The sequence below is a fragment of the Mytilus trossulus genome, chromosome 6, assembly GCF_036588685.1.
Source record: "Mytilus trossulus isolate FHL-02 chromosome 6, PNRI_Mtr1.1.1.hap1, whole genome shotgun sequence".
In the NCBI taxonomy this organism is placed as follows: Eukaryota; Metazoa; Mollusca; class Bivalvia; order Mytilida; family Mytilidae; genus Mytilus; species Mytilus trossulus.
In genome coordinates, this window is record NC_086378.1 from 25486060 (window position 1) to 25512086 (window position 26027).

General features: G+C 33.7%; 1 protein-coding gene across 1 annotated transcript in view; it reads left to right on the forward strand.

The window, feature by feature from the left end:
• Nucleotides 1–1243: 1243 nt before the first annotated feature.
• The window catches only part of LOC134720987 (twitchin-like), a 65528-nt gene continuing 40744 nt past the window's right edge, over nucleotides 1244–26027 (forward strand). Inside the window, exons 1-2 of the mRNA XM_063583622.1 lie at nucleotides 1244–1344; nucleotides 19790–20071. Coding sequence (XP_063439692.1) covers nucleotides 1266–1344; nucleotides 19790–20071 — 361 coding nt within the window. The 5' untranslated portion in view covers nucleotides 1244–1265. The remainder of the gene's footprint in view (nucleotides 1345–19789; nucleotides 20072–26027) is intronic.

A 26027-nucleotide genomic window follows, 5' to 3' on the forward strand; every position in this document is an offset into this window, starting at 1 on the left:
GCATGGTAAAACTAATCGGAATCTAAACGGACAACAAAAAAAATATTCGAGAACGGAGTTGATCTTTTGGATAAAATTTACCCATACAAATTTGGGAAGCGTCACTTTTACCGATCTTGAGTTATGTCCCCTTATGTCCCTTTATAACGTTATATGCAAGCGGGGGCATTATCTGTGTCACAGGGACACACTATTCATTTATGTTTACCTAGAAAGTAGCTTCAATTTAAGACTCGACTTCAAATACAACTTTGTTTAAGTTGTATAATCAGTGACTAAACAGCAATAACTTTTAAAATTGAGATTGAAAATGGGAAATGTGTCAAAGAGACAACAACCCGACCATAGAACAGACAACAGCAGAAGGTCACCAACAGGTCTTCAATGTAGCGAGAAATTCCGGCGCCCGGAGGCGTCCTTCAGCTGACCCCTAAGAAATTAGAATTTTGTTGAATTATTTTTCTGTCCGAGCTCTTGGGATTAAATTTGTGTCTTGGATTGCTGAGGTGTGATATTAAAAAAGCCATGTGATATTCTTTATATGCGGCTATTTATAATACCTTACATTGCCATTTACATCGTCTTTGAATTTAAATGAAAATTTCTCTGATAATATTATTCTGGAAAAAATTTGAAAACAACACGTTTAGTAATTTCTTGCGTCCGAAGCGCTTTCCTGGATTTACCTTCATCAGGAACGCTTGAAAAGCCAAACATTTGAAATCCGAAGATGTATAAGTACCGAAACCGTTGAAGAGCTATATGTTTTAAATATGATTTAAAAAAGATAAGGAAAAGGAAGAAAATCCTTATTTTCAAAATGGGACATGGGATAAGGATGTAAATGAAATATCAGATAATTTCAGTTCCCTGAAAGAAAACAAAGAAAACACATTAAGCATATATGGCAAATAAAGTGATCTCTATATAGGTTTAGATATAGATAGAAATTACAGAATATAGAAGATATTTGCCACTGAACGTTAAGCAACCAACAATCAGAATATAGAACAGCTTTTAAAACTTAATGATGTAAAACAAAATGAATTAGAAGCCCAAAATATCTTTCTTGACACATCTTTCTTGAAATATTTTTAATTAGCACTAATTTCAGCAGATTGTTTTTTTTTTCAAAAGAAACAAACAATTTGTAAAAAGCATGACTGTTTCAATTATTTTTGCAGGTACATTAATTCCATAAAAACATCAATGGTAGTTCTAAAGCCAGCTGTTACATCAACAGGATACCAGTACAGGCTTTCAACATGGATCTGAAGATGTCATTTATATACTTGTTTTCTTTGATGGTAATAATTAGTTGGACAGGAACTTTATCACAAAAATGTAAGTGAGACAAACTTTCTGTGAATGTTTTATTTTTTAGTTTTTTTTTAGGTGAAAATCATCCAATTTTCATACAAACAGACACACGTAAAAAAGTTATTGATTTTGTGCCAAAATATAATTTGTGTTGTAACATTATAACTATCTTGGTTCTAAATTAAGATTTTTTTGCATTTAAATGATATTATTTCCAGGTCTTTCATTATATGACTGTTCGGATTGGGTTATTACTTTTATCTTATTTTAGTATTACAGAAATATAAGTGAAAAATCAGACATTAGTTTTTATAACTGAACAAACATACTAAATGATTTACAGAAATTTAGATACTTTGTAAAGTATTGTTATTGCAAGGGATGAGGCTCACAGGGGTTAACTTTTCAACAGATTATGTTTGTAGTATTTAAGTTCTTTTGAATTAAGTATGGCCTCTCTTTGTAGCCAACTGTTGTTTGTTTATTACTTATGTAAATTATGTAAGTTATCATGGATCAAGTGCAAGTGTTAATGTTGTAAAAATATCTTATCATCATAAAAACAAGAAACTCAGCATCTGTTTTGAGGTAACACTAAGGTAGATACTTATATTAGAGAGGGTGGATAAGGGGGCAATAGGAATTTTATTTATTCTCCTATTGGTGAATATAAAGATTGTACATAGTTATGAAAGTAATCATATACTTTGGGATTTTTTGTCGGGATGACTTTTAGAAAATATTATTAAAAAATGAAGAACAGTTAAAGCTATGTCATGACCAATTTTGAGGACAAAATTGTGTGACAAAAACACAAGAAACTATTGTGTAAGAAACGTTTTATAGAAATAAGCAAAGAAGTACTTTTTCAGAAAAAAATCTGATTTATATCAAATGTATAGGAAAAAAATCTATGTATAGAGATATATACTATAAACTCTACTTTAGTCTATTTCTACTTTAGAGTCACACAAAAAGGTCATGCACTTTCTATTTCTGTGGGTCAAGATATGCTTTAAGTGTAAGTTAGAATTACTGAGAATGAGAAACATCTATATAATTACATATTAATTTGGAGTTAAAATTATGTGTCAAGCTAATCGGTCACTTAACCGTCTTTCCATAAAAATTGATATGATCCTACATTGTTTAGCATAATAAAAATGAAACTTCATTTGTCAATTTAAAGTTAAGAAAAAGTATAGAAAAAACATAATCCCTGTCTTATCCAGAACATAGCCTAGCTGACAAGATTTTGATAGTCTAAACACATTTTAAGTAGGTTTTCTGACAGAAATCTATTTTTAGTGGTTGAAATTATCCCTGAATGATTCGAAAAATAACACACTTTAATTGTTGTTTCCATGCAAGTATGACTTGAGAACTCTTCAACCAATGCTTTCAAATGTTTAAAATATATTTTTTCCTTATGATAAAATGAGGGTCAAGTACTACCGTATATTGACAATTTATGCTATTATTGTTTATTTATATGTTATATCCTTTGATTGATAGTGAAGTGGCACTTTCCGAATGTGAACTACCGAACCTTACTCATTACCGGGTCTGTATTACCATGAGGAGCACGACGGTGGCCACATGTAATGCAGGATCTGCTAATAACCCTTCCGGAGCACATGAAATCATCACTAGATTTTGGTGAGATTTCCTGTTGCTCAGTCGTTAGTTTTCTATGTTGTGGTTTGTGTACTGTTGTTTGTCTGTTTTCTTTTTTAACCATGGCGTTGTCAGTTTAGATTCGACTCATGCGTTTGAAACCCCCATGGTATCACTCTCCTCTCGGTTATTTTCTTTTAGATGCAATAGCTTCTATTAAAACCATTTTACCAATGATTTTTATACGACCGCAAAAAAAATGTTTTTTGTCTGTATATTGGTATGTCGTCGTCGTCGTCGTCGTCGTCCGAAGACATTTGGTTTTCGCACAATAGCTTTAGTATTAGCAAATAGAAATCTATGAAATTTAAATACAAGGTTTATGACCATTGTTTACATTGTTTGAACCCTTATATATTGTTGAAATCGTTAACATCGCGATGTATAAAATCTAGAAAATATATTGTGATTACATTGTTGACATTGCGATGTATACAATATGGAAGCTTATAATAGTCACGAGTTGAACAGTTCTCAGCTCAACTTGTTGACATAAATAAGTGGTAAAGTTGCATTATATTGAACCTTGTGAACTTGATTGTGTGTACTTGTTTAGTTATTTTCTAAACTTTCCGACTTTCAGAAAGTGTACTTGTTAACTTCTTCTGAACAAGTTGACTTTGACAAAGTGAACAAAAAAGTATAGACTCGCCTTGTGTACATGCAATGGTCTTTGTTCACTTGTAACATAAAACTAGTCTGATAGTAGCATTACAACACATCTTGTTTACTTCATTTTGTGTACTTGTTTAGTTGTTTTCTAAACTTTCCGACTTTCAGAAAGTGCACTTGTTGAAGTTGTTTTTGTTGACTTTCCTTGCTAAAAAGGTTTACTTATCGAGTTGTTTCTCACCTTTCTCATTTACTAAAAGTATACTTGTTTTGTTTGTATTCAACTAAGTGTATTTTTCACAAATACACTTGCTCTGGAAATATTGCAAGCTTATTTGTTGAAAGTCAAGATCAAAGGTGACCATGCATGAATCCGTGTCTAATCAGGACAGGGGCATATAAAATGTGCAGCGGGTTTAAACGTTTTGACCGGCACGCCAACCTTCAACCTAACGCGAGACAGTGTTACTGTTAAAGTATAATTTTTTGTGTTAGATTCAGCATATCCGGCAAAAAGCCACAAAGATTCAATTTTTGAATAAAGTTTTACTATCAAACAAAGTTTAATTTTGGACCCTTTTACCTCAAAGTGGACCAATTTCAAACGGGGCCCAATATCATAATAAAAAAACACCTTAGCAATTCGAGTCTTTAAACTAATTACCATTGCATTTTTATTTTTCAATTGGTTGTTGCGCAATTTTGAGTAAATTAGATTTCAGAACCTTTTTAGGTACAATTTTAAAGAAAGCAATACACTTAAACATAGGGAACTGTCTGGAAACCCGGAAACTAATTTTCACCGCTTGATTGTCCCTAATTCCGAAACGGCAAGGACCCCAATAATTGAAGTGTATCAAAATGATTTTTACTCCTTGAAATTTCTTAACAGATTTGTATTTATTTTCAATTTAAGATTTCTTGCAATTTCGCTAAAAACCATGAGGTGGCTCAATGACGTGCTGCTACGCAATACTTCAGTAAATAAGTTTTTTATAATGATCAATACGAATCGTTGGAATTTAGATTACCTTATTAATTATATATCCAAGACCACCCATTTCATGTTATGAGGATGAAATAAATTTAAAGTTGCATTTTCCTTTATTTGAACCATTTCTATCGATTTGATGAGGTTAAAGCTTATTGAATGGGTTACTGATGTAAATAGCTTCATTTTTCAATGAGAACACGTACTGAAAAAAAACGATAACATGTTGTGCTTTACTTCAAAAATTTCTTCGTGGTACCTGGAAATCTCAAGACTGACCGTCTTTAGTCGACCCTCTGGTCAAATATTGAACTGTTTTCCACTATTTTTCAAGATGAATTTTAAGATTATATTCCAAACAAAAAAAATGTAAATATTAAAATAATATGCATCAATGTAAACTTATGTATGTGTTGGTATGATTGCCAATGAATCAACACACCGTGCGTCCAAGACCTAAACGGTTAAATTATTAAATATAGGCAAATATAGTTCAAAGTACACATTCAAAGTGGAGCCTTGACTCGCACCTTTTTTCGTTTTTCGTTTTTTCGAGCCTGCGACTTTTATCGCTTAAAGCTCGACTTAGGGAAAGTGATCCGGCATCGGCGTCTGCTACGGCGGCGGCGATGTAAGATAACTTTTCAAAAGCTATATCACGGTGGGTATGGTTGTCCTGCGAGAGAACGTACTGTGCTGGTGATTTGGTCCTGACGGGTGCTGGTGATCAATGAAAAAATGTAAACAAAGACGAAAATGATGATTTTAGACGTTTTCACTAATAAAAAATGGAAGAAAACAGTTGAGATTTTTCAATTTTGTTTCTTATGGGTTCATATATAAACCATTGAAAAGTTGACCCTCTAAACTGTTTCAGTAAGCGTTACACAAAAATGCTCATTTTCAGAAAATCTCGGAACTGAAAAATAAAACAAAAATGCTTATAGAGTCCGCTTTCTATACCGCAATCCACACGACAAAACTATTTTGTAAAAAAACATTGCAATTTATAAAAATCTAGCATTTTCTCAATTTACTCATGTCCTGATACTGTGCTGGTGGGTCCTGTCATTGTGCTGGTGGGTCCTGATACGGTGCTGGTGATTTTGGATTAGAAGTTGGTCATATTTGAAACAAATGTTACAAAATCAATAAAGTTGGGCAGATAATTGTTGTCAATAGGATCTATTACTCCTATTTAGCTCTTGTGCATCCATTTGGCTATTTAATATGTGTTTTCAAATGATCATAACTTGTATAACATAATTACATAAAAGGGCAACATCTTTCGTCCAATATCAGAGAACAATATATTGTATCTAAAATAAGAATAGTTTTATTAAGATATTAAATGCCCCTTACATTGATGCCTCACCAATGATCAAAGCCCATGCCGCATAGACATGTTTGTCAGCGCTCCGCATACCCCTCCACACTTCCACCCAACCAACCCTCCTTATTTCCTCCTTCATTGTAACAGTGGTGTACCAACACAACAATTTATCACATTAAATAATTACACAAAGACACACATTATTGAACAACGAATGCTCGCAGGTACTGAAAGCCAGTTCACAGCCACATTTTCAACTAATAGATAAACCATGTTCTCATGTACAAAAATCTCAATCGTGTCGATTAAAAGTCTCAAAACTTAAGTTCACATTTTAATGTTTGATGAAGCAGAACTTTAAAAGTGTGCAGTGAACATTGTGCTCACAACAGTTATTGTCATAATTATGTTTACATGAGACTTATAAAGGAATTAAGAAGGTACCAAGAAATGTTTTACAGTTCAATTCAATTATCATGAATGGAAGGTGAATGGAAACTGTGAGGGTCAAAATCTTAAATTGCTTATAAATGTTGCTGGACCCAGTTTCGTTGTCTGATCTGAATGTTCTGAAATGTGCAAGGTAGAAAGACATTTTGATTTTTTTTACTCGGAAAGTTTTGCCCTAATTGCTTGAACTTTTGCAATATTATAGCCGATTTCAATGAGTGTGAAGACAAAGGGAATATCTTTGGTTAAATTGCTTGATGAACGGAAAAGTCATTGTTAGGTTATGTAAACTACCCTACTTTAAGAGTATACTAGTCCGACAAATGACACATCTTTCTGTATATAGGACCAGGCTACTTCGAAAGGAGGGTACGGTTTAGCTTATAAGCAAGCTAACCAAAGATATTATGTTTGCCTATATACTCGATGGAATCGGCTGTAACTAAAAACTCGAATACATTTTAACAGACAGTGGTCATGTTTGTTGATGAATAATGTTTTTCCTAGATTCACTCTTGAAAAATCCTTTAGTAACATTTGGTCAAGTAATTTCAGAAAAGATCTGTTTGTAATTGCGGACGCCAAGACAATACATGAACCTCACACGACCCCTCGACACAGGTCTTATGGCGATTCCGTTTGATAACCATTTGCAATTAAGCCAGTTTTTGTTTGTGTGTAGATTTGTATTGTTTTAAACTGTTATGACCTTTTAAAGTTAAATGTAGGTGTTTAATCTAAGAATTTCTTTTTTAAACTCAATTGGTAGTATGAAGCTATTGATTGATTGATTGTTGGTTGCTTAACATCCAGTGGCAAATATTTCATGCATATTCAGGACGAGAACAAGTTCACAATAAATACAATAGGTAGGTCTTGTCATAAAAGAGGTCAATAGTCGTGGAATTTTGAGGATGTATTGGATAGGAACAGAAATTTTGCCTTGCAGCAGGCCACCTACGGACCCCACAAAGAGTTACTGCAAGGGTTATTAACATGCAAAGAACGTGGCACTCTCTTTACACGAGACATCGGATTTAACGTCCCCATTCTGACCGGACGCGACTGCGAACTTGATACATCCCGCACAGACAAACGGACGCCCCACTTCGGCAAGCGTTTTACTGCCGGTCAAGAGAAGACCAAGTGACCATATTTCTATTTCCCAGTAACCCTTGGGGAATTTTGAAATGCACAATTAACAAAGCAAACGTTAGTTTCAAATACTTCTGAATATATTTTTAAGGATAATGTACCCTTGCGTTGATCCAATGCTAAACATAACAAAAATCTCTTTACAAACGTCTGTGAATTTTCTACAAAAATAGTGATTTTCTTTTCACCAAATTCTCTTTTTCTACTAAAAACAGTAATGAACTATAAATAAGAATGCTTTGCAAGAAGTTTCCCCTTGATATATGTACAAAATCATGTCTCTATTATTCATTGTCTGTGCTGTTTTGATACTTTTGCAGTTTGCACATTTCGTAATTGACAAGCCACAGAAGGGGTCATAAACCATACACGAAAAGATAAATATTGATCCGAGTACTTAATTTGCATCTCTGAACCCCCACCCCGGTTTGTTTTTTAGGAGCCGAGGGTGTCTAAAAATGATCGATTACAGACAGCCGAGTACGCATTTTACTTTCCAGGCGTGTTTACGTTGATTGTTACTGTTCTGAATACGGATAGATGGAAACAAAAATGTTTGATATATCTGGATTTAGATTCGTTTTTTTTTAAATATTAATTAAGGCTACATTTAAATATAATAATACTAAGAATTCACAATATAAAAAAATGCAGAAAAAAATGGATGAAGTGAAAAAAGAAGTAAGGAGTCATTACTACAGAGATGGTGTGTTTGACACACAAAACTTAAAAGCTTAGTGATATTACCAATATTAAAATAAAATTGTATTTTAGTCTGGTATGTTTTTCCATTTACTCATTTTCAATTATAATTAAGGCACATTTGATTTTAATTCATAAAAATATTCAAATATAATAAAGTAGACCACATTGTTCACTTCCTCTCCCGTAATTCTTTATCAAAAATATTTGTTTATTTTGGAATTTTGAAATGAAAAAGCTAAGAAATCTTAGTTTTGTTAGTGGTATCTAGGTTATCTCGTCTTCATTCTCTGACATATTCTAGTCTGCCTTTTCATAAAATAGTGATTTGTTTTAGTGTTCTACCGAACTTTCGAAAAAAAAACCACTGATAACCGTTCAGACAAAAAAGTTATGTTGAAAAAATCTTACAGATACAGCAAGTGATTCTTAATGGCTATAAAATACATTTTTCTTTTTAAACACAACTTTTTAATCTTACGGGAAACTATTCCAAGCTTAAAACTTTTACTGCAACCTCGCTCTTACTTATCCCCACCCCCAGAAAGAAACCAAACAAACAAACCCGCAATACTATTGTCATCCTTATAGTCAGCACTCAATTGTTCACAAAAAAAAAGTGGCTGATTTAAGCTGCTAAAGACATATGATTCAAACGCTCAGAAAGTCTTTTGTTCTATATTTTTTCTCTTCATTTTTATGCAAAACGGTAACCTTTTACATTTTTATTTAATGGGTTATTGTTGAAGGTATTACGATGACGTATGGTTATTAACACATACTTCCTTTGGTTTCTTAAGAAAACTTGTCCATTGACAACAAACATACCACATCATCTACTTTACATGTATATAAGTATTATATAAATTACAACGTATTTTGGTGTTCTTGCAAAATGATCGTAATCCCGAAAATCGTAAACATATTTTCTTATCTTAAAAGGGGACAAGAAGGGTTCCATTAGCAGGCCAATAAATAAGATTACAGTTAATTTTAAAAAAAATAATAAAAAAATAAGGGTATTTTTTCTTGCATAATAACAGTAAACGGATTCAAAACAATGTCAATTTCAAGAAAGCAGGCAACAGTTAATTTGTCAATAACAGTACAGCATCAATGATCTTGAATATATGCCACTTTTAACTGAAATATAAAGGCACAGAACCAGGACATCGGAGCACAGAACCAGGACCGTTTTTCTTATCACCAGCACCGCGTCAGGACAATTCCGTTAAACGAACTTGCACGACTTTTGCAATATAATATTGTTGTAATATACTTTGCATGGTACTTATGACGCATCAGAGAAAAATTAAGCAACAAAACAGTCGTTTTATTGCCGTTCTGATACAATGTAAACAAACCCACCAGCACAGAATCAGGACCCACCAGCACCCGTCAGGACCGAATCACCAGCACAGTACGTTCTCTCGCAGGACAACCATACCCACCGTGTATATGTTTTAGGTGGAAAACTTGAGTGCTTCATACTTTGTATATAGATGCCTTATGTTACAAAGTTGCCGTCTGTCACGTGTCCATTGTCCTTGACCTTTAATATTTTCATTGTTTTGTGACTACTTCAAAAAAAAGTTAAGATTTTTTGTAATGTTAATTTCTTTCTTGTTATGAGTAATACGGTAACTATATTTGGTATACGAGTACCTTGCAAGGTCCTCATGCCCGTCACATAGTTTTCAGGGATCAGTGAACAAGGTTATGTTTTGGTGGTCAAGTCCATATCTCAGATACTATAAACAGTAGGTCTAGTATATTTGGTGTATGTAATGATTGTAAGGTGTCGTCTGACCTTGACCTCATTTTCATCGTTCAATGATTATAGGTGTAATACCACCATTGATTTTTCCCTATTAGTCTTTGTTAAATTGACACTTTTAAAAAAATTGTACAGTATTTACCTTTATTTCAACCAAAGAAATACTTTGCATGTGTAAAGTTTAATCCTTTCCAGTGATACAGTGAAAATTTCACACTACATTTCATTGCATATAAGAAAATAATCATCACCGGAAGTAAACAACCCAATTTTTACACTTGTATTTACTGGTTACTTGCTTGCTATGCTATGTAACCTTAACGCTCCAGAATATTTTATAAGACGATCAAATAAAAAAAGAATGATGCATTCAGACATCCAACATACATATTTACGACTCAGAAAAATTTAAGTGCATTGAAATTCAGGGTTAATTTTCTACAACTGTCAAATTCAAGGGAATATTTTTTTAGGCCTACTTTCGTATGCAACCGGATGTGGCGTACCATGATTTGGTGGTATTACACCTAAATTATAGTAAAGTTTTTGTGTTTTGGACTGTTTCTACTGTATGCAATAGTCTACTATATTTGGTGTATGGTTTGATTGTAAGGCGTACATGTCCAACTGACCGGTGTACTCTGACCTTGATCTTATTTTCGTGGTTCAGTGGTCAAAGTTAAGTTTTTGATTTTTGGTCTTTTTTTTTTATAATACTATATGCAATTATAGGTCAACGATATTTGGTGCATGTAAGGATTTTAAGCTGTACATGTCTGTCTGGTTCTTCTGACCTAGACCTCATTTTCATGGTTAATTGGTCAATGTTTAGTTTTCTTAGTTAAGTCTGTTTCTAAGAAAATGTAAGCAATAGGTCAACTATGTTTAGTGTATTGATTGATTGTAAGTGTACATGTATTTCTTGTTTGGTTTATATGGCCTTGGCCTCATTTTTTTGAATCGTGTTAAGTTTACATAATAGTTGTACTAAGACTTTCTTGTTAGGACTATCGACATAATGTCAATGGCTAGACATTTTAGCGTATGCACTTTTGTTGGTATAAATCTGGCCGTTGGTTTGTCCCGTCTCATATGTTTTACTCAAGTCATTTTGGGTCATTTTAGATGACTTCGCAGTGCGCCACTTTGAAAATCGTCTCATTGGCAATCCTATCATATCTTCGTATCTTTATATCATTATTGTACACAAGAGTTAAAAAAATATATCCTTTATAATATTATGATATTTTATGTCATTATTATATACTACTAACACAAGAATGTCGTTAAATGTAATTGAATACCCTGCATTTATCATGTTTTCCAATAAAATGAGGACAAATTAGCTGAAAGACCAGCCCCCTCATACATTATAGAAATCTATCATTTACATTGATTATAATATTTAGGTATACATTAGATATACCAACTCGGGATAACAACGCCCTCATGGTGTATCTAATACTCACAAACCGTCCATAAAATTGAGAATGGAAATGGGGAATGTGTCAAAGAGACAAGTTCAACCCGACCAAATAAAAAAAAACAACAACAGAAGGTCACCAACGTATATATAGCTAATTTCGGCAAAAATTACCAGAGCAGAACGAAACGTTAACTCGATCTGTTACCCATCATAGTGGAATCGCATACCAAACATTGCTCAATATCTGGAGGCGTTTAGAAAAATGTCTGGTTAACTGTTTGTTTCCAGAAATTTTCAATGTCCAAAGCCCCAAATTTCGGCAAAAATCAGAGGAGCACAACGAAACGTGAACTCGATCTGTAACTCATCACAGTAGACTCACATACCAAAAATCAACTCTATTTCTTTAAAAAGGCGTTTAGAAAAAAAATAAAGAATATTTCCATTGGCCACAGATGCCCCCACCTGGAAATATACATTTTTTGTTATTATTTTTTTTTTATAAAAGAGGCATTACTCAGGAACAGTTTAAGTGTAACCCACAATTTCGAACTTGATCTGTGTTTTATGGTAATATTAAAGCATTTTATATACGTTTTATAAGATTTGGTTGAGGCAACTAAAGTTAGAGAATAGAAACGGCAGATTTAGCATTTTTTATGTTTATAAATGGCCATAACTCAAGAACGGTAACATAGACACTCCCAAATTTCGAACTTGATAATATTTTTATGGTAATAAGCATAATGTTTAAGTTTCATAATACATATACAATGTATTAGGTTTTAATTGATTTTTGGCCCGTTTGAAATTGATCCATTTTGTGGTCAAAAGGATTCAAATTAAACTATGTTTGATAGTTTATTCAAAAATGAAATCTTTGTGGCTTTTTGCCGTATATGCTGAAAACAAAAGTTTATACTTTAACAGTAACACTCTAAATTGCAGACATTGAAGTTATATGCATTTAATTATGATATGTTATATTTTAAACTACTGTCTTGCGTTAGGATGAAGGTTGATCCGCCGGTCAAAACGTTTAAACCCTCTGCACATTTTATATGCCCCTGTCCTGATTAGACACGGATTCATGCATGGTCACCTTTGATCTTGACTTTCAACAAATAAACTTGCAATATTTCCAAAGCAAGTGTATTTGTGAAAAGTACACTTATAGTTAGATACAAAAAAAAACAAGTATACTTTTAGTAAATGAGAAAGGCGAGAGACAACTCGACAAGTAAACATTATTAGCAAGGAAAGTGAACAAAAACAACACTACAAGATGAGAATAAACATTTTGTTTACTTTGTTGATATAAGCTTGTTCAGAAGAAGTTAACAAGTGCACTTTCTGAAAGTCGGAAAGTTAAGAAAACAACTAAACAAGTACACAAAATGAAGTATACAAGATATTTTGCAATGCTACTAGCACACTAGTTGTATGGTATAAGTGAACAAAGACCATACACACAAGGAGAGTCTATACTTTTTGTTCACTCTGTCAAAGTCAACTTGTTCAGAAGAAGTTAACAAGTACACTTTCTGAAAGTCGGAAAGTTTAGAAAATAACTAAACAAGTACACACTACCAAGTACACAAGGTTGGATATAATGCAACTTTACCACTTATTTATGTCAACAAGTTGAGCTGAGAACTGTTCAACTCGTGACTATTATAAGCTTCCATAAATAAACATTCTGTTTACTTTGTTGATATAAACTTGTTCAGAAGAAGTTAACAAGTGCACTTTCTGAAAGTCGGAAAGTTAAGAAAACAACTAAACAAGTACACAAAATGAAGTATACAAGATATGTTGCAATGCTACTAGCACACTAGTTGTATGGTATAAGGGAACAAAGACCATACACACAAGGATAGTCTATACTTTTTGTTCACTTTGTCAAAGTCAACTTGTTCAGAAGAAGTTAACAAGTACACTTTCTGAAAGTCGGAAAGTTTAGAAAATAACTAAACAAGTGCACACTACCAAGTACACAAGGTTGGATATAATGCAACTTTACCACTTATTTATGTCAACAAGTTGAGCTGAGAACTGTTCAACTCGTGACTATTATAAGCTTCCATACATTATTTATACGATGTTGACGATGTTAATGATGTATTTAATAAATGATATTGTCAACATCACGATGTAAACAGAAAGTTATAGAGTCGATATACAACATAAACACGATGTTGACACGATATTGTCAACATTGCGATGTATACGATGTGAACGATGTAAACACAAAGGTAAAGACTTGGTTCACAACATTTATACAATGTTGAGAATGTAAAAACGATATTGTCAAAATCACGATGTATACGATGTGAACGATGTCAACAGAAAGGTATGGACTCTATATTCAACATAAACACGATGTTGACACGATATTGTTAACATCACGATGTATACGATGTGAACGATGTAAACACAAAGGTAAAGACTTGGTTCACAACATTTATACAATGTTGACAATGTAAAAACAGTATTGTCAACATCACGATGTACAAAATGTATACGATGTAAAAGATGTAAACACAAAAGTAAAGACTTGGTTCACAACATCTATACAATGTTGACAATGTAAAAACGATATTGTCAACATCACGATGTATACGATGTCAACGATGTAAACAGAAAGTTATAGAGTCGATATACAACATAAGCACGATGTTGACACGACATTGTTAACATTACGAATATACGATGTGAACATTAAACACAAAGGTACAGAACATAAAGATAGGATACAATGTTAACACAATAACGACACTATAAAGTTGACATTGCGATGTTGACAATATCGACAAAACATCGTGCACTGGATATACTCCGGAATTATGGGCCAAAAAGGGGCCCAAATAAAAAGTTTTCTTGGTTTTCGCACAATAACTTAAGTGTAAGTAAATAGAAATCTATGAAACACAAGGTTTATGACCACATAAGGAAGCTTGGGATGATTTTGGGTGTTTTGGTCCACCAGTTTAGGAATTAGGGGCCATGACCACAAACGGAAGCCTGGGATGATGTAGGGTGTTTTGGTCCAACAGTTTAGGAATTAGGGTCCAAAAGGGTCCAAAAATAAACTTTTGTTTGATTTCATCAAAAATTGAATTATTGGCCAGGGGTTCTTTAATATGCCGAATCTAACCGTGTTTTTAGATTCTTAATTGTTGGTCCCGTTTTTAAATTGGTCTACATTAAGGTCCAAAGGGTCCAAAATTAAACTTAGTTTGATTTTAACAAAAATGAATTCTTAGAGTTCTTAGTGCTTAGATTTTTGATTATGGGCCCAGTTTTCAAGTTAGTCCAAATCGGGGTCCAAAATTAAACTTTGTTTGATTTCAACAAAAATTGAATATATGGGGTTCTATGATATGCTGAATCTAACCATGTATTTAGATTTTGGATATTGGACCATAATAGGTAAATGTCCAATTCATTGTTTTTAAGTTCTCAGACCACAATCATTCTGTGTCAGAAACCTATTCTGTGTCAACTATTTAATCAAGCTTGAATGTTGTGTCCATACTTGCTCCAACTGTTCAGGGTTTGACCTCTGCGGTCGTATCAAGCTGCACCATGCGGAACATCTGGTTAAATTCAATTAGGTGTTTAACATTTCAAAATACAGATAAAGACGAATATTGATGATTTTCACTTGTGCCAATCCGAGGTAATGGTACTTGATTGTTTGGAGAATACCATTTTTATGTCCATTTTATTCAATGACTTGAGAATGCTTGATACGGTGCTTTTCAAATTTTTTATGGTGTTTCTCATGACAAAATGAGGTCAAAATTACAAAATGAATGTAAGAATAACCGGGTTTTCTGTTTAAACAGCCTATAATAAACTTATGTGTTAAGTTTGAAAAATAATTCAATGACTTTAGTTCCTTTTAATTTAATGGAAAAAAAACCAATTAATTGGGATATGTAAAATAGCTCAGAGAAAATAAACATTCTAACTTCAAAGGTGGTTTTCCTTTGTTTTTCGTTATAGTATTTCCTGACCATTAATATTTTTACCCTTTGGGAATCCTCTTTTATTAGCACTGAAATTTTTTTTGATGAAGTGTCATGCAATGTACATGTATGTAGATCTGCTGCCAGACTCTGTTGACTAAAAATAAATGATAATATTCTAGATAAAATCAATCTGAAAAAAAATGTGTGAAGATTCTTTTTTCTATTAGAATGTCCATCATCTCACAGTTCAAGAGCTGAATTGATGTACACATCCCACAATTCAAGAGCTAAATTGATGTACACATCCCTCAATTCAAGAGCTAAATTGGTGTACACTATAAAAAAAGTTAACAAATTTCTTATGGATATGTAAAACCAAACATGTTGAGTAAAAAAGTAAAAAACAGATTTCATATAGCCTTAAATGGTTGTCTCTAGCCAATGTAGAATAAACAAACACACAGCAATACGCACAGTTTAAAAGAAGTCCGGGTCCGATGTCAGGAAAGGTTACAGAAGAAAAAGCAAAATGACAATGATACATAAATTAACAAAGGACTACTACCAGTTACTGACATGCCAGCTCCACACCTCAATTAAACTGATTAAAAAATTATGTCTTCATCATATGAAAATCAAGCACAATCCCTCCCGTTAGCCGTTTAGTATCATACCATCATAAAATATATGAGAAGAACATAACCCGTATCATGCCAACAACTGGTTTTAGAATAAATGTGTTTATTTCCGAGGCAAAGACCCTATGAGTGAATCAATATCCATTTAAAAAAAAATCCATCTTTAATCGTCACTATATCCCTTCTGAATAAGTCTGTTTAATAAATTTGACTAGCTTTTGAGGTGAATTACGACACTTTTGTGCTTTGAATAGAATATTACCATAACATATTGGATGTGAACTACCTGAACGTATCGGATGTCTGCATCTTGATTTATATCAACGAAATTACAATTTATCAGCATTCATGCTGAATATTATATTAAGAGATGATAATAAAGTGTTGATCTAGAGAAGTCCAGAAGTGTGTCTTGGTTTCGATCTGTTTTTCAGTCTGATTCTATTCTGTCTTTTGGTTTATAGATTAATTGCATTCTATAAATCTAGGTGCCTAGGTGGCAGAATGGTCTAAGTAGGTCATTTACTGTATCACTATGACCTTTCAACACTGAGGTTTTAGTTTGGAACCCCACTATTGCCTGTTCTCAAAAGATAAGTAAAAAAAATTACAGTATTTACTTGAAAACTTAGGTTGGAAATTGCACGTTAGAGAACACTATACAATTTATATTTGCAATCTTTTTTTTTTTAAAGATTTGTTTGTTTTAACTTAGTTTTTGTGATTGTAGGGTCAACACACTTTTTGCACTACAACAAGTATAGTTTACCTATTTGAATTGATTGTGTGCTTTTGTATAAATTGTCATAGAATTTTTTTTTGTATAAACATTTACAGATGAAAAGCGTAAACAAGAAAGTAATTGTATGATCTGTGTGTAGCAGCTTTTATGTGAGCTGTTATATGTCTATTTGTTATAGCTTTTACTGTTTTCATTTGATATTTTTATCTTCTTTTTTGAGAAAAATGAACACAGGAATGATGGAAATAGGTATTCGAACAACATGTGTTGTAACTTGTGTGAAATGTCTCAAAAGAAAGATTTCATTTTGTCAATTGATCATTAAAATCAAACTTTAACAATGTTTACATCTAGAAGCTTTAGATAAACAGAAAGCAAACTTGGTACACACATGTCCTTGTCATTTCTACACATGTGGATCGATGTTTGACTTACTTACACAAGGGGGTGGTTGCAATTCCTACCCATAGAAATGTTTGCCATCTCTACATATTTGGATGTTTTCCATTTCTTCACATTGGCATGTTTAATTGCCATTTCTACACATGGGAAACGCCTCGGTGGTCTCATGGTAGCGTTTTTGCTTTGAGTGCAGGAGGTCGTTAGTTCGAACCCCGATCGGGTCAAATCAAAGAGTTTGATATTAGTATTTGCTGCTTCTCCGCTAAGTACGCGTCATATAGAAGTTAGAGTAAAGACTGGTCGGCTCGAAGTCCGAATAATGGGGCATGGTAACGTGACATGTCTACCTGCGGACTGTTACTTTGTGAACTAGAACGTTAATAACCTGGCTCAGTGTGTCGGTCTAGTAAAAAGCAGGGTTAAGTTTTATATTGTATTAACATGTTCTCGTCCTGAATATGCATATCAATTTGCCGCTGCGTAACCTCCATCATCACCATCATCATCATCATCTACACATGGGAATGTTTGCCATTTCTGCACACGGGCAAGTGGCAATGTAGGCTAATAATGTTCAGGGTAAGGGACAATGTAGGCATATAGATGTTCAGGGCAATGTAGGCTGATAATGTTAAGGCAAGGGACAATGTAGGCATATAGATGTTCAGGGCAATGTAGGCTACTAATGTTCAGGGTAAGGGACAATGTAGGCATATCGATGTTCAGGACAATGTAGGCTAATAATGTTCAGGGTAAGGGACAATGTAGGCATATAGATGTTCAGGGCAATGTAGGCTTATAATGTTCAGGGTAAGGGACAATGTAGGCATATAGATGTTCAGGGCAATGTAGGCTAACAATGTTCAGGATAAGTGACAATGTAGGCTAATAATGTCAGGGCAAGGGACAATGTAGGCATATATATTTTCAGTTCAATGTAGGCTAATAATTTTAAGGGCAAGGAACAATGTAGATATAAGGATGTTCAGGGCAATATATAAGCTTATAATGTTCAGGGCAAGGGACAATGTGGGCTAATAATGTTCAGGGTAAGGGTAATGTAGGCATACATATGTTCAGGGCAAGGGGCATTGTACGCATATAGATGTTCAGTGGAAGGGGAAATGTAGCATATAGATGTTCAGGGCAAGGGTAGATGTAGGCATTTATATGTCCAGAGCAAGGGGCTATATAGGTTAACAATATTCAGGGCAAGGGACAATGTATGCATATAGATATTCAGAGCAAAAGCAAGGGGGAGTGTAGGCATATAGATATTCCGGACAGGGGCAACGTAGGAAAAACAGTTTAGGGCAGGGGTCTATGTAGGCATATAGATGTTCAGGGCAAGGGACAACGTAGGCACATAGATGTTCAGGGCAAGCTTTAGGGGCTATGTATGCATATAGATGTTCAGGGCAAGGGGAGATGTAGGCATATAGATGTTCCGGGCAAGGGGCAATATAGACTATTCTTATATGACGTGTTTCTTTCGCTTTGTGAATAAACCCATGCTCTAAATCCAATTAAATTTGTTTGCACATGCGTATATTGACTACTAAAGAATAATGAATTTTATCAAATTGGCTAACTCGAATAATTCAGCGCCCTCTATCTACTACTTAATGGAGTGATCGAAGTGATCGTAATATAACGACTGGATTATTCGGGTTACAAATTGGCATTCATTTAATATATTTCATTAACTTAAAAAAACTTCCAAACTCTTAATTGATGCACATGGTGTTACTATAATTCATTTATCATGACTAATGTGTTGCAATTCAAAATTGACAGATTTGACCTAGATACGACAACCGTTCAAAACTCCTCCCTCTGCAAAATCACGTTGCCGGTCGTTTGCTTGTTTACAAACAAAAACGGGAGGTTCATGGAAGAGCCTACACAACCGCTCTACACTTATACACATCGGACATAGAAATTACCTTAATTGTCCTAATCAAAATCGAAATAATTAATGCAAGCTATACTTTATTGTAGTTTTAACATGGGTAGGCATTATATTCGTGTTATTTTAGCCCTAAATATCGCTCGGGCAAAAATAATCACGATTATAATGCCTACCCATATTAAAACTACAATAAAGTATAGCTTGCATCAGTAATTTCTTTACCAATGTTCAGGACAAAAGGCAATGTACAAATATAGATGTTCAGGGCAAGGGGCAATGTAGGATAACAATAGTAGGCGAGGAGAGATGTAGGCAGATAGATGCTCAGGACAAGGAGCAATACAGGCATATAGATATGTTTCATCATACGATATTTTGTTACAAATCCAGAAATGCTATATCTTTTAGGTATTATTTCCATTCAAGCTAAATGTTGATTATTTAAAGATCTATAAGATATTTACTATTGTCCTACTGTTTCTCATTTTTTAATAAACACTGGTTAATAGTGTTGCCTATGTACTTGACATTTTTTTGTAAACTACAAAATCTGAACAGTTCTTTTTTTAGTGCCAGTTTGGCGTCTGGCGTATTAAATTATAATCCTGGTACCTTTGATAACTATTTGCATCATATTGAAGCTATTATGAAAAATTAAGATTTTTGAGATTTTAGTGCCCCTTGCACCACAAGAGGTTGTTGTAAGTAGAAGCAGTTGGAAGACCATCCGAATCACATGGAATGAACCAAAAGTCCCTGTTTCTGGCTATAGGATCTTTTATAGCGCGTTTGACATAGCAAATTTGGACAGATGGCAGTCTATTGACATTGGTCCTCACAGAGTTGCAGAAATTACAGGTTTGGAAAAAATGGCATATGCCATCAGAGTGGCAGCAAAATCAAAAGATGGAAGTTTTGGGAATGCTTCTGCTGCTGTTCTGGCAAGTGAACCAACATGTAAGTTAAAAAGTGGTTATTCAAAAAAGATGTGCTTTAGCTAAAAGTTGACATTTAAATTGTCTCAATGAAAGCAATACAAAACGTGTGATGCAATTTGTGGGTAAGATGGCACAGATGAAAGTAGTGGACAAGATTTTAGTCCGTTTTAAAATAGAAAAAAATATGTCCTATTTTGTATTTTTCCTTTTGATTAAATGAATTCAGTCGAATGGGGTCGGGTATTCTATCAAGATAAAAACTTCTGACACATAAGAACTCACATTTTCAACCGGATTTTCGAAATCGGTTTTTGAATTGGGGGTGTATGGCGGGCGGTCGGCGGCTACCAACCAGTGTCCGTTCATTAACATGAAAACGCTTTGACGAAATCTTTTCAAATTTAGATATATTGTTTATTGGTATATCTTTTATCGTTTATCTTTTTTCATGTTTTTCCTCTTTGCATTTCCCATTAAAATAGAAATGTTTAAACAAAGGAAGAATTGATAATACAGAATAATACAGATTATTTAATTGACTTATGCTGAATATCGCTGTTAGAATTTATATAAATTTCTTATTAAACAATTTCAAAGTAAAATATATACTCTTTGAATTAAACGAGAAGACCTCATTTTGTGTGTCGCTTCTCTTCCTTCCGCAATGAATTATTCATCATGCCTCTGTGTCCTATAGGTACCATACATAGTCGCATTTGTCATCCATTCTTATGATTATTCAGTTTGGGTTATTTTGGAAGAAAAACGAAACAAAAAGGCGTCCGGATATTGTTCCGTCATCAGACAGACTTTTAAGTCATAGACAAGACTTCCGGTTTTAAACTTTTACGTTCATAATTACTCGGGGACAGGACAATTATTTTTGTGTTTTTCTGTATGTATACTATGATTATACTCCTATAATATATAGAGACTCTCTATACAATATAGCAGTGATCGCCGTGGAGAAGAAACTTGGAATTGATAGTTAATAGAAAATACACTTTATTTATAATATACGTATGTTCATAGTATACAGAAAAGCGATAATCTTGGAATTTAACAGAAAAAAAAAAATAACGGACTTTGGAAAAAAAGGGAGAGGGCTTAAATTATTTGTCCTGTCTCCAAGTACCTATGACTTTTGATACCTTTCCTGAAATTCTCCAGACATAAAATCTTTTACAAAAATTCTTCCTACAACAGTTTACTTCCCTTTCAGGAATGTTACCTACCGAATTAGAGTATTAACCGGATTTGTTATCACATAAGCAACACGACGGGTGCCACATGTGGAGCAGGATCTGCTTACCCTTCCGGACCACTTGAGATCACCCCTAGTTTTTGGTGGTGTTCGTGTTGCTTATTCTTTAGTTTTCTATGTTGTTTCATGTGTACTATTGTTTGTCTGTTTATCTTTTTCATTTTAAGCCAGGCGTTGTCAGTTTATTTTCAATTTATGAGTTTGACTGTCCCTCTGGTGTCTTTCGTCCCTTTTTTACATACTTTTAACCAAGCTCTAAATGCCCGCGAATAATAGTACACAGAAACGCGAAAATCATGGAATTTAACAGAACTCAAACTTGATACCTTTTCTGAAATTCTCTAGACATAAAATATTTTACAAAAATTCATCCTACAATAGTTTAAATACTTTCAATCAAGCTCTAAATGACCACGGTATCGCGGGTGTGTTCTAGTACTCTTTGAATTATGAAAAAAAAGATGAAAATTTGAATGCCGCCTTATCCTTCAAAATCATTACATGTTTAATAAGATGAACGTATTTAGATGTTAATACAATCTATAATATGTAACAATACCACTCTGACATATAACTTTAAACATAACCGATACATAAATCTTAAATGGAAACAATAAAGAACCAACACGTTATCAGAACAGAACAGAGGAACACAAAACCTTTGAAAAAACAACAGTAAACAATCAACACTTGCTCAGACCAAAACAGAAAAAAAGGTAAACAGAAACAATTGTTCAGACCACAACAGAACAATACAAGATTTAACAAACAACGCATGCTAAGAAAAAGAAATCCCAATAAAAATCATTTAAAACATCAGTAAACTAACAAAACTTTGTTTAAACCAGAAAAAAACCAATAAAAACTAATACAAACAAAATGGTAATCCTACTATAATTTATGCAAAAAATAACGACACTTGCTCACAACGGAACAAAACGATAACAGTTAACACTCAGGACTTGGTCAGCCCAACAAGAATAATTAAAAAACGTCAAAGAACAGTAAACAAACAACAGTCGTTTATAAATATAATGCTGTATGATCTATATATCTGGTGTCAATTTTTCACTACCTGTAATTTTCACTTTTTTTTTTAGAAAACAACTATATTTTGACAACATAAAAGAACATCTTATGTAAATACCCCTTCACAATTTTAAACAAGATTTCGTCAACAACATAAGATATAAAAACAACTGTACAAACACGAATACAACTCATGCTCAGACTAAAACATATACACAAAAAAAAGAGGCAAAAAGTAATCAAACTTTACTTTCATATACAACAGTCAACATGAAGTGTAAGCCTTTTTAAAATATAACACAATATATACTCAAACAGCACTTGCCAGATCATTGATACACACATAATATACAACGTGTAGTGTCAACCTTTCATATAACACAATATATACTCAAACAGCACTTGCCCAGATCATAAGTACACAAATAATATACAACGTGTAGTGTCAACCTTTCATATAACTCACTAGATACACAAACAGTACTTGCCCAGATCATCGGTACACACATAACATACATCCTGTAGTGTAAACCTTTCATAAAACACAATAGATACTAAAACAGTACTTGCCCAGATCATCGGTACACAAATAATATACAACGTGCAGTGTACAACTTTAGTGGAACATAATATATACGCAATTAGCACTCACTCAGATCATTGGTACATATATAATATACACTGTTCAATGTAAATCCTTCATAAAACACAGCAGATGCTCAGACAGCATTTGCATAAGTCATTGGTAAACAAATAGCATACAACCTTTAGTGTCAATCTTTCGTAGAAAACAATAAATACGCAAACAGCACTAGCTCAGATCCTTGGTACACAAATAATATAGAAAATGTAGTGTCAACCGTCATAGAACACAAAAGATACACAAGCAGTACTGGTTCATGCAGATCATCGGCACACAAATAATATACAACCTTTAGTGTCAACCTTTTATAGAACACAATAGATACTTAAACAGCACTTTCCCAGATCATTGGTACACACATAACATACAACTTGTAGTGTCAACCTTTCATAAAACACAATAGATACGCAAACAGCACTTGCTCAGATCCTTGGAACACAACAAACTTACAACGTGTAGTGTAAACCTTTAGTAGAACATAATAGATATACAAACAGCACTTGCTCAGATCATTGGTACACAAACAACATATACAATATAGTATTAACCTTTCATAGAACACAATAGATACATAAACATCACTCACTTAGATCATTGGTACACATATAATATACACTGTTCAATGTCAACCTTTCATAGAACACAACAGATGCTCAAGCAGCACTTGCTCAATTCATTGGTGAACAAATAGCATACAACTTGTAGTCTCAATCTTTCGTAGAACACAATAGATACACAAACAGCACTTGCTCAGATTATAAGTACACGAAATAATATACAACCTTTAGTGTGAACCTTTCATAGAACACAATATATACTCAAACAACACTTGTTCAGATCATCAGCACACGAATAAAATACAACCTGTAGTGTCAACCTTCATAGAAAACAATAGATACACAAACAACACTTGATGAGATCATTGGTACACACATACTAAACAACGTGTAGTATCAACCTTTTATAGAACAAAAAAGATACACAAACAACACTTGATCAGATCATTGGTACACACATACTAAACAACGTGTAGTATCAACCTTTTATAGAACAAAAAAGATACACAAACAACACTTGTTCAGATCATTGGTACACACATACTAAACAACGTGTAGTGTCAACCTTTTATAGAACAAAAAAGATACACAAACAACACTTGCTCAGATCATTGGTACACACATACTAAACAACGTGTAGTATCAACCTTTTATAGAACAAAAAAGATACACAAACAACACTAGCTCAGATCATTGGTACACACATACTAAACAACGTGTAGTATCAATCTTTTATAGAACAAAAAAGATACACAAACAACACTTGCTCAGATCATTGGTACACACATACTAAACAACGTGTAGTATCAACCTTTTATAGAACAAAAAAGATACACAAAAAACACTCGATCAGATCATTGGTACACACATACTAAACAACGTGTAGTATCAACCTTTTATAGAACAAAAAAGATACACAAACAACACTTGCTCAGATCATTGGTACACACATACTAAACAACGTGTAGTGTCAACCTTTTATAGAACAAAAAAGATACACAAACAACACTTGCTCAGATCATTGGTACACACATACTAAACAACATGTAGTATCAACCTTTTATAGAACAAAAAAGATACACAAACAACACTAGCTCAGATCATTGGTACACACATACTAAACAACGTGTAGTATCAACCTTTTATAGAACAAAAAAGATATACAAACAGCACTTGCTCAGATCAAAGCATGGACTTCAATATTAGTATTTGCTGCTTTTCCGCTGGGTAACCTCTATCATCATCATCTACACATGGAAATGTTTGCCATTTCTGCACATGGGCAAGTAGCAATGTAGGCTAATAATGTTAAGGGCAAGGAACAATGAAGGCATTAATATGTTCAGGGCAAGGGGCAATGTAAGCATATAGATGTTCAGAGCAAGGGGAAATGTAGGCATATAGATGTTCAGGGCAATGAACAACGTAGGTATATAGATGTTCAGGGCAAGGGGCAATGTATGAATACAGATGTTCAGGGCAAGGGACAATGTAGACATATATATGTTCAGGGCAAGGGCAATCTATGCATATAGATGTCCATGGCAAGGGGAGATGTAGGCATCAGGAATCTGATGTCCAGTAGTTGTCGTTTGTTTAAGTGGTTCATAAGTGTTTCTCGTTTCTCGTTTTTTATATAGATTAGAAAGTTGGTTTTCCCGTTTGATTTGTTTCCACTAGTTTTTTGGGGGCCCTTTATAGCTTGTTGTTCGATGTGAGCCAAGGCTCCGTGTTTGAGACCGTACCTTGACCTATAATGGTTTACTTTTATACAATTATGACTTGGATGGAGAGTTGTGTCATGGGCACTCATACCAAATCTTCATATATCCTTGTTACACTTATGTTTTGTGTCTGAGAGATCAAATTAAAGTTGAAAGTTATAGATGTTCAGGGCAAGGGCCAATATAGGTTAATAATGTTCAGTACAAAAGGCAATGTAGGCATATAGATGTTCAGTACAAGGGGAAATGTAGACATATAGATGTTCAGGGCAAGGGGCAATGAAGGAATATAGATGTTCTGGGCAAGGGACAATGTAGGCATTTAGATGTTCAGGGCAAAGGACAATGTACAGAAATAGATGTTCAGGGCAAGGTGTAATGTATGCATATAGATGTTCAGGGCAAGGGAAGATTTAGGCATATAGATGTTTAAGACAAGGGGCAATATAGGCATATAGATGTTTTTTAGCATGTGATATTTTGTTACAAATCCAGAAATGCGATATCTTTTAATTTATTCGAATGTGTCTATTTTTTGTGATGCATTTTGTCGGGTTATGTAATGTATTTCGGTTGTTTCCTGTAATTAGTTAATACTTCAGTTTTATCATATATCATTTGTATAGTCATTTTATAAAATTTACTGTTTGCAAAAGTACCTAACAAAAAACCCTGGCCGTTTTGGCACAACTTTTTTGAACTTTTGGTCCTCGATGCTGTTCAACTTTGTACTTGTTTCGGCTTTCAAACTTTTGTAT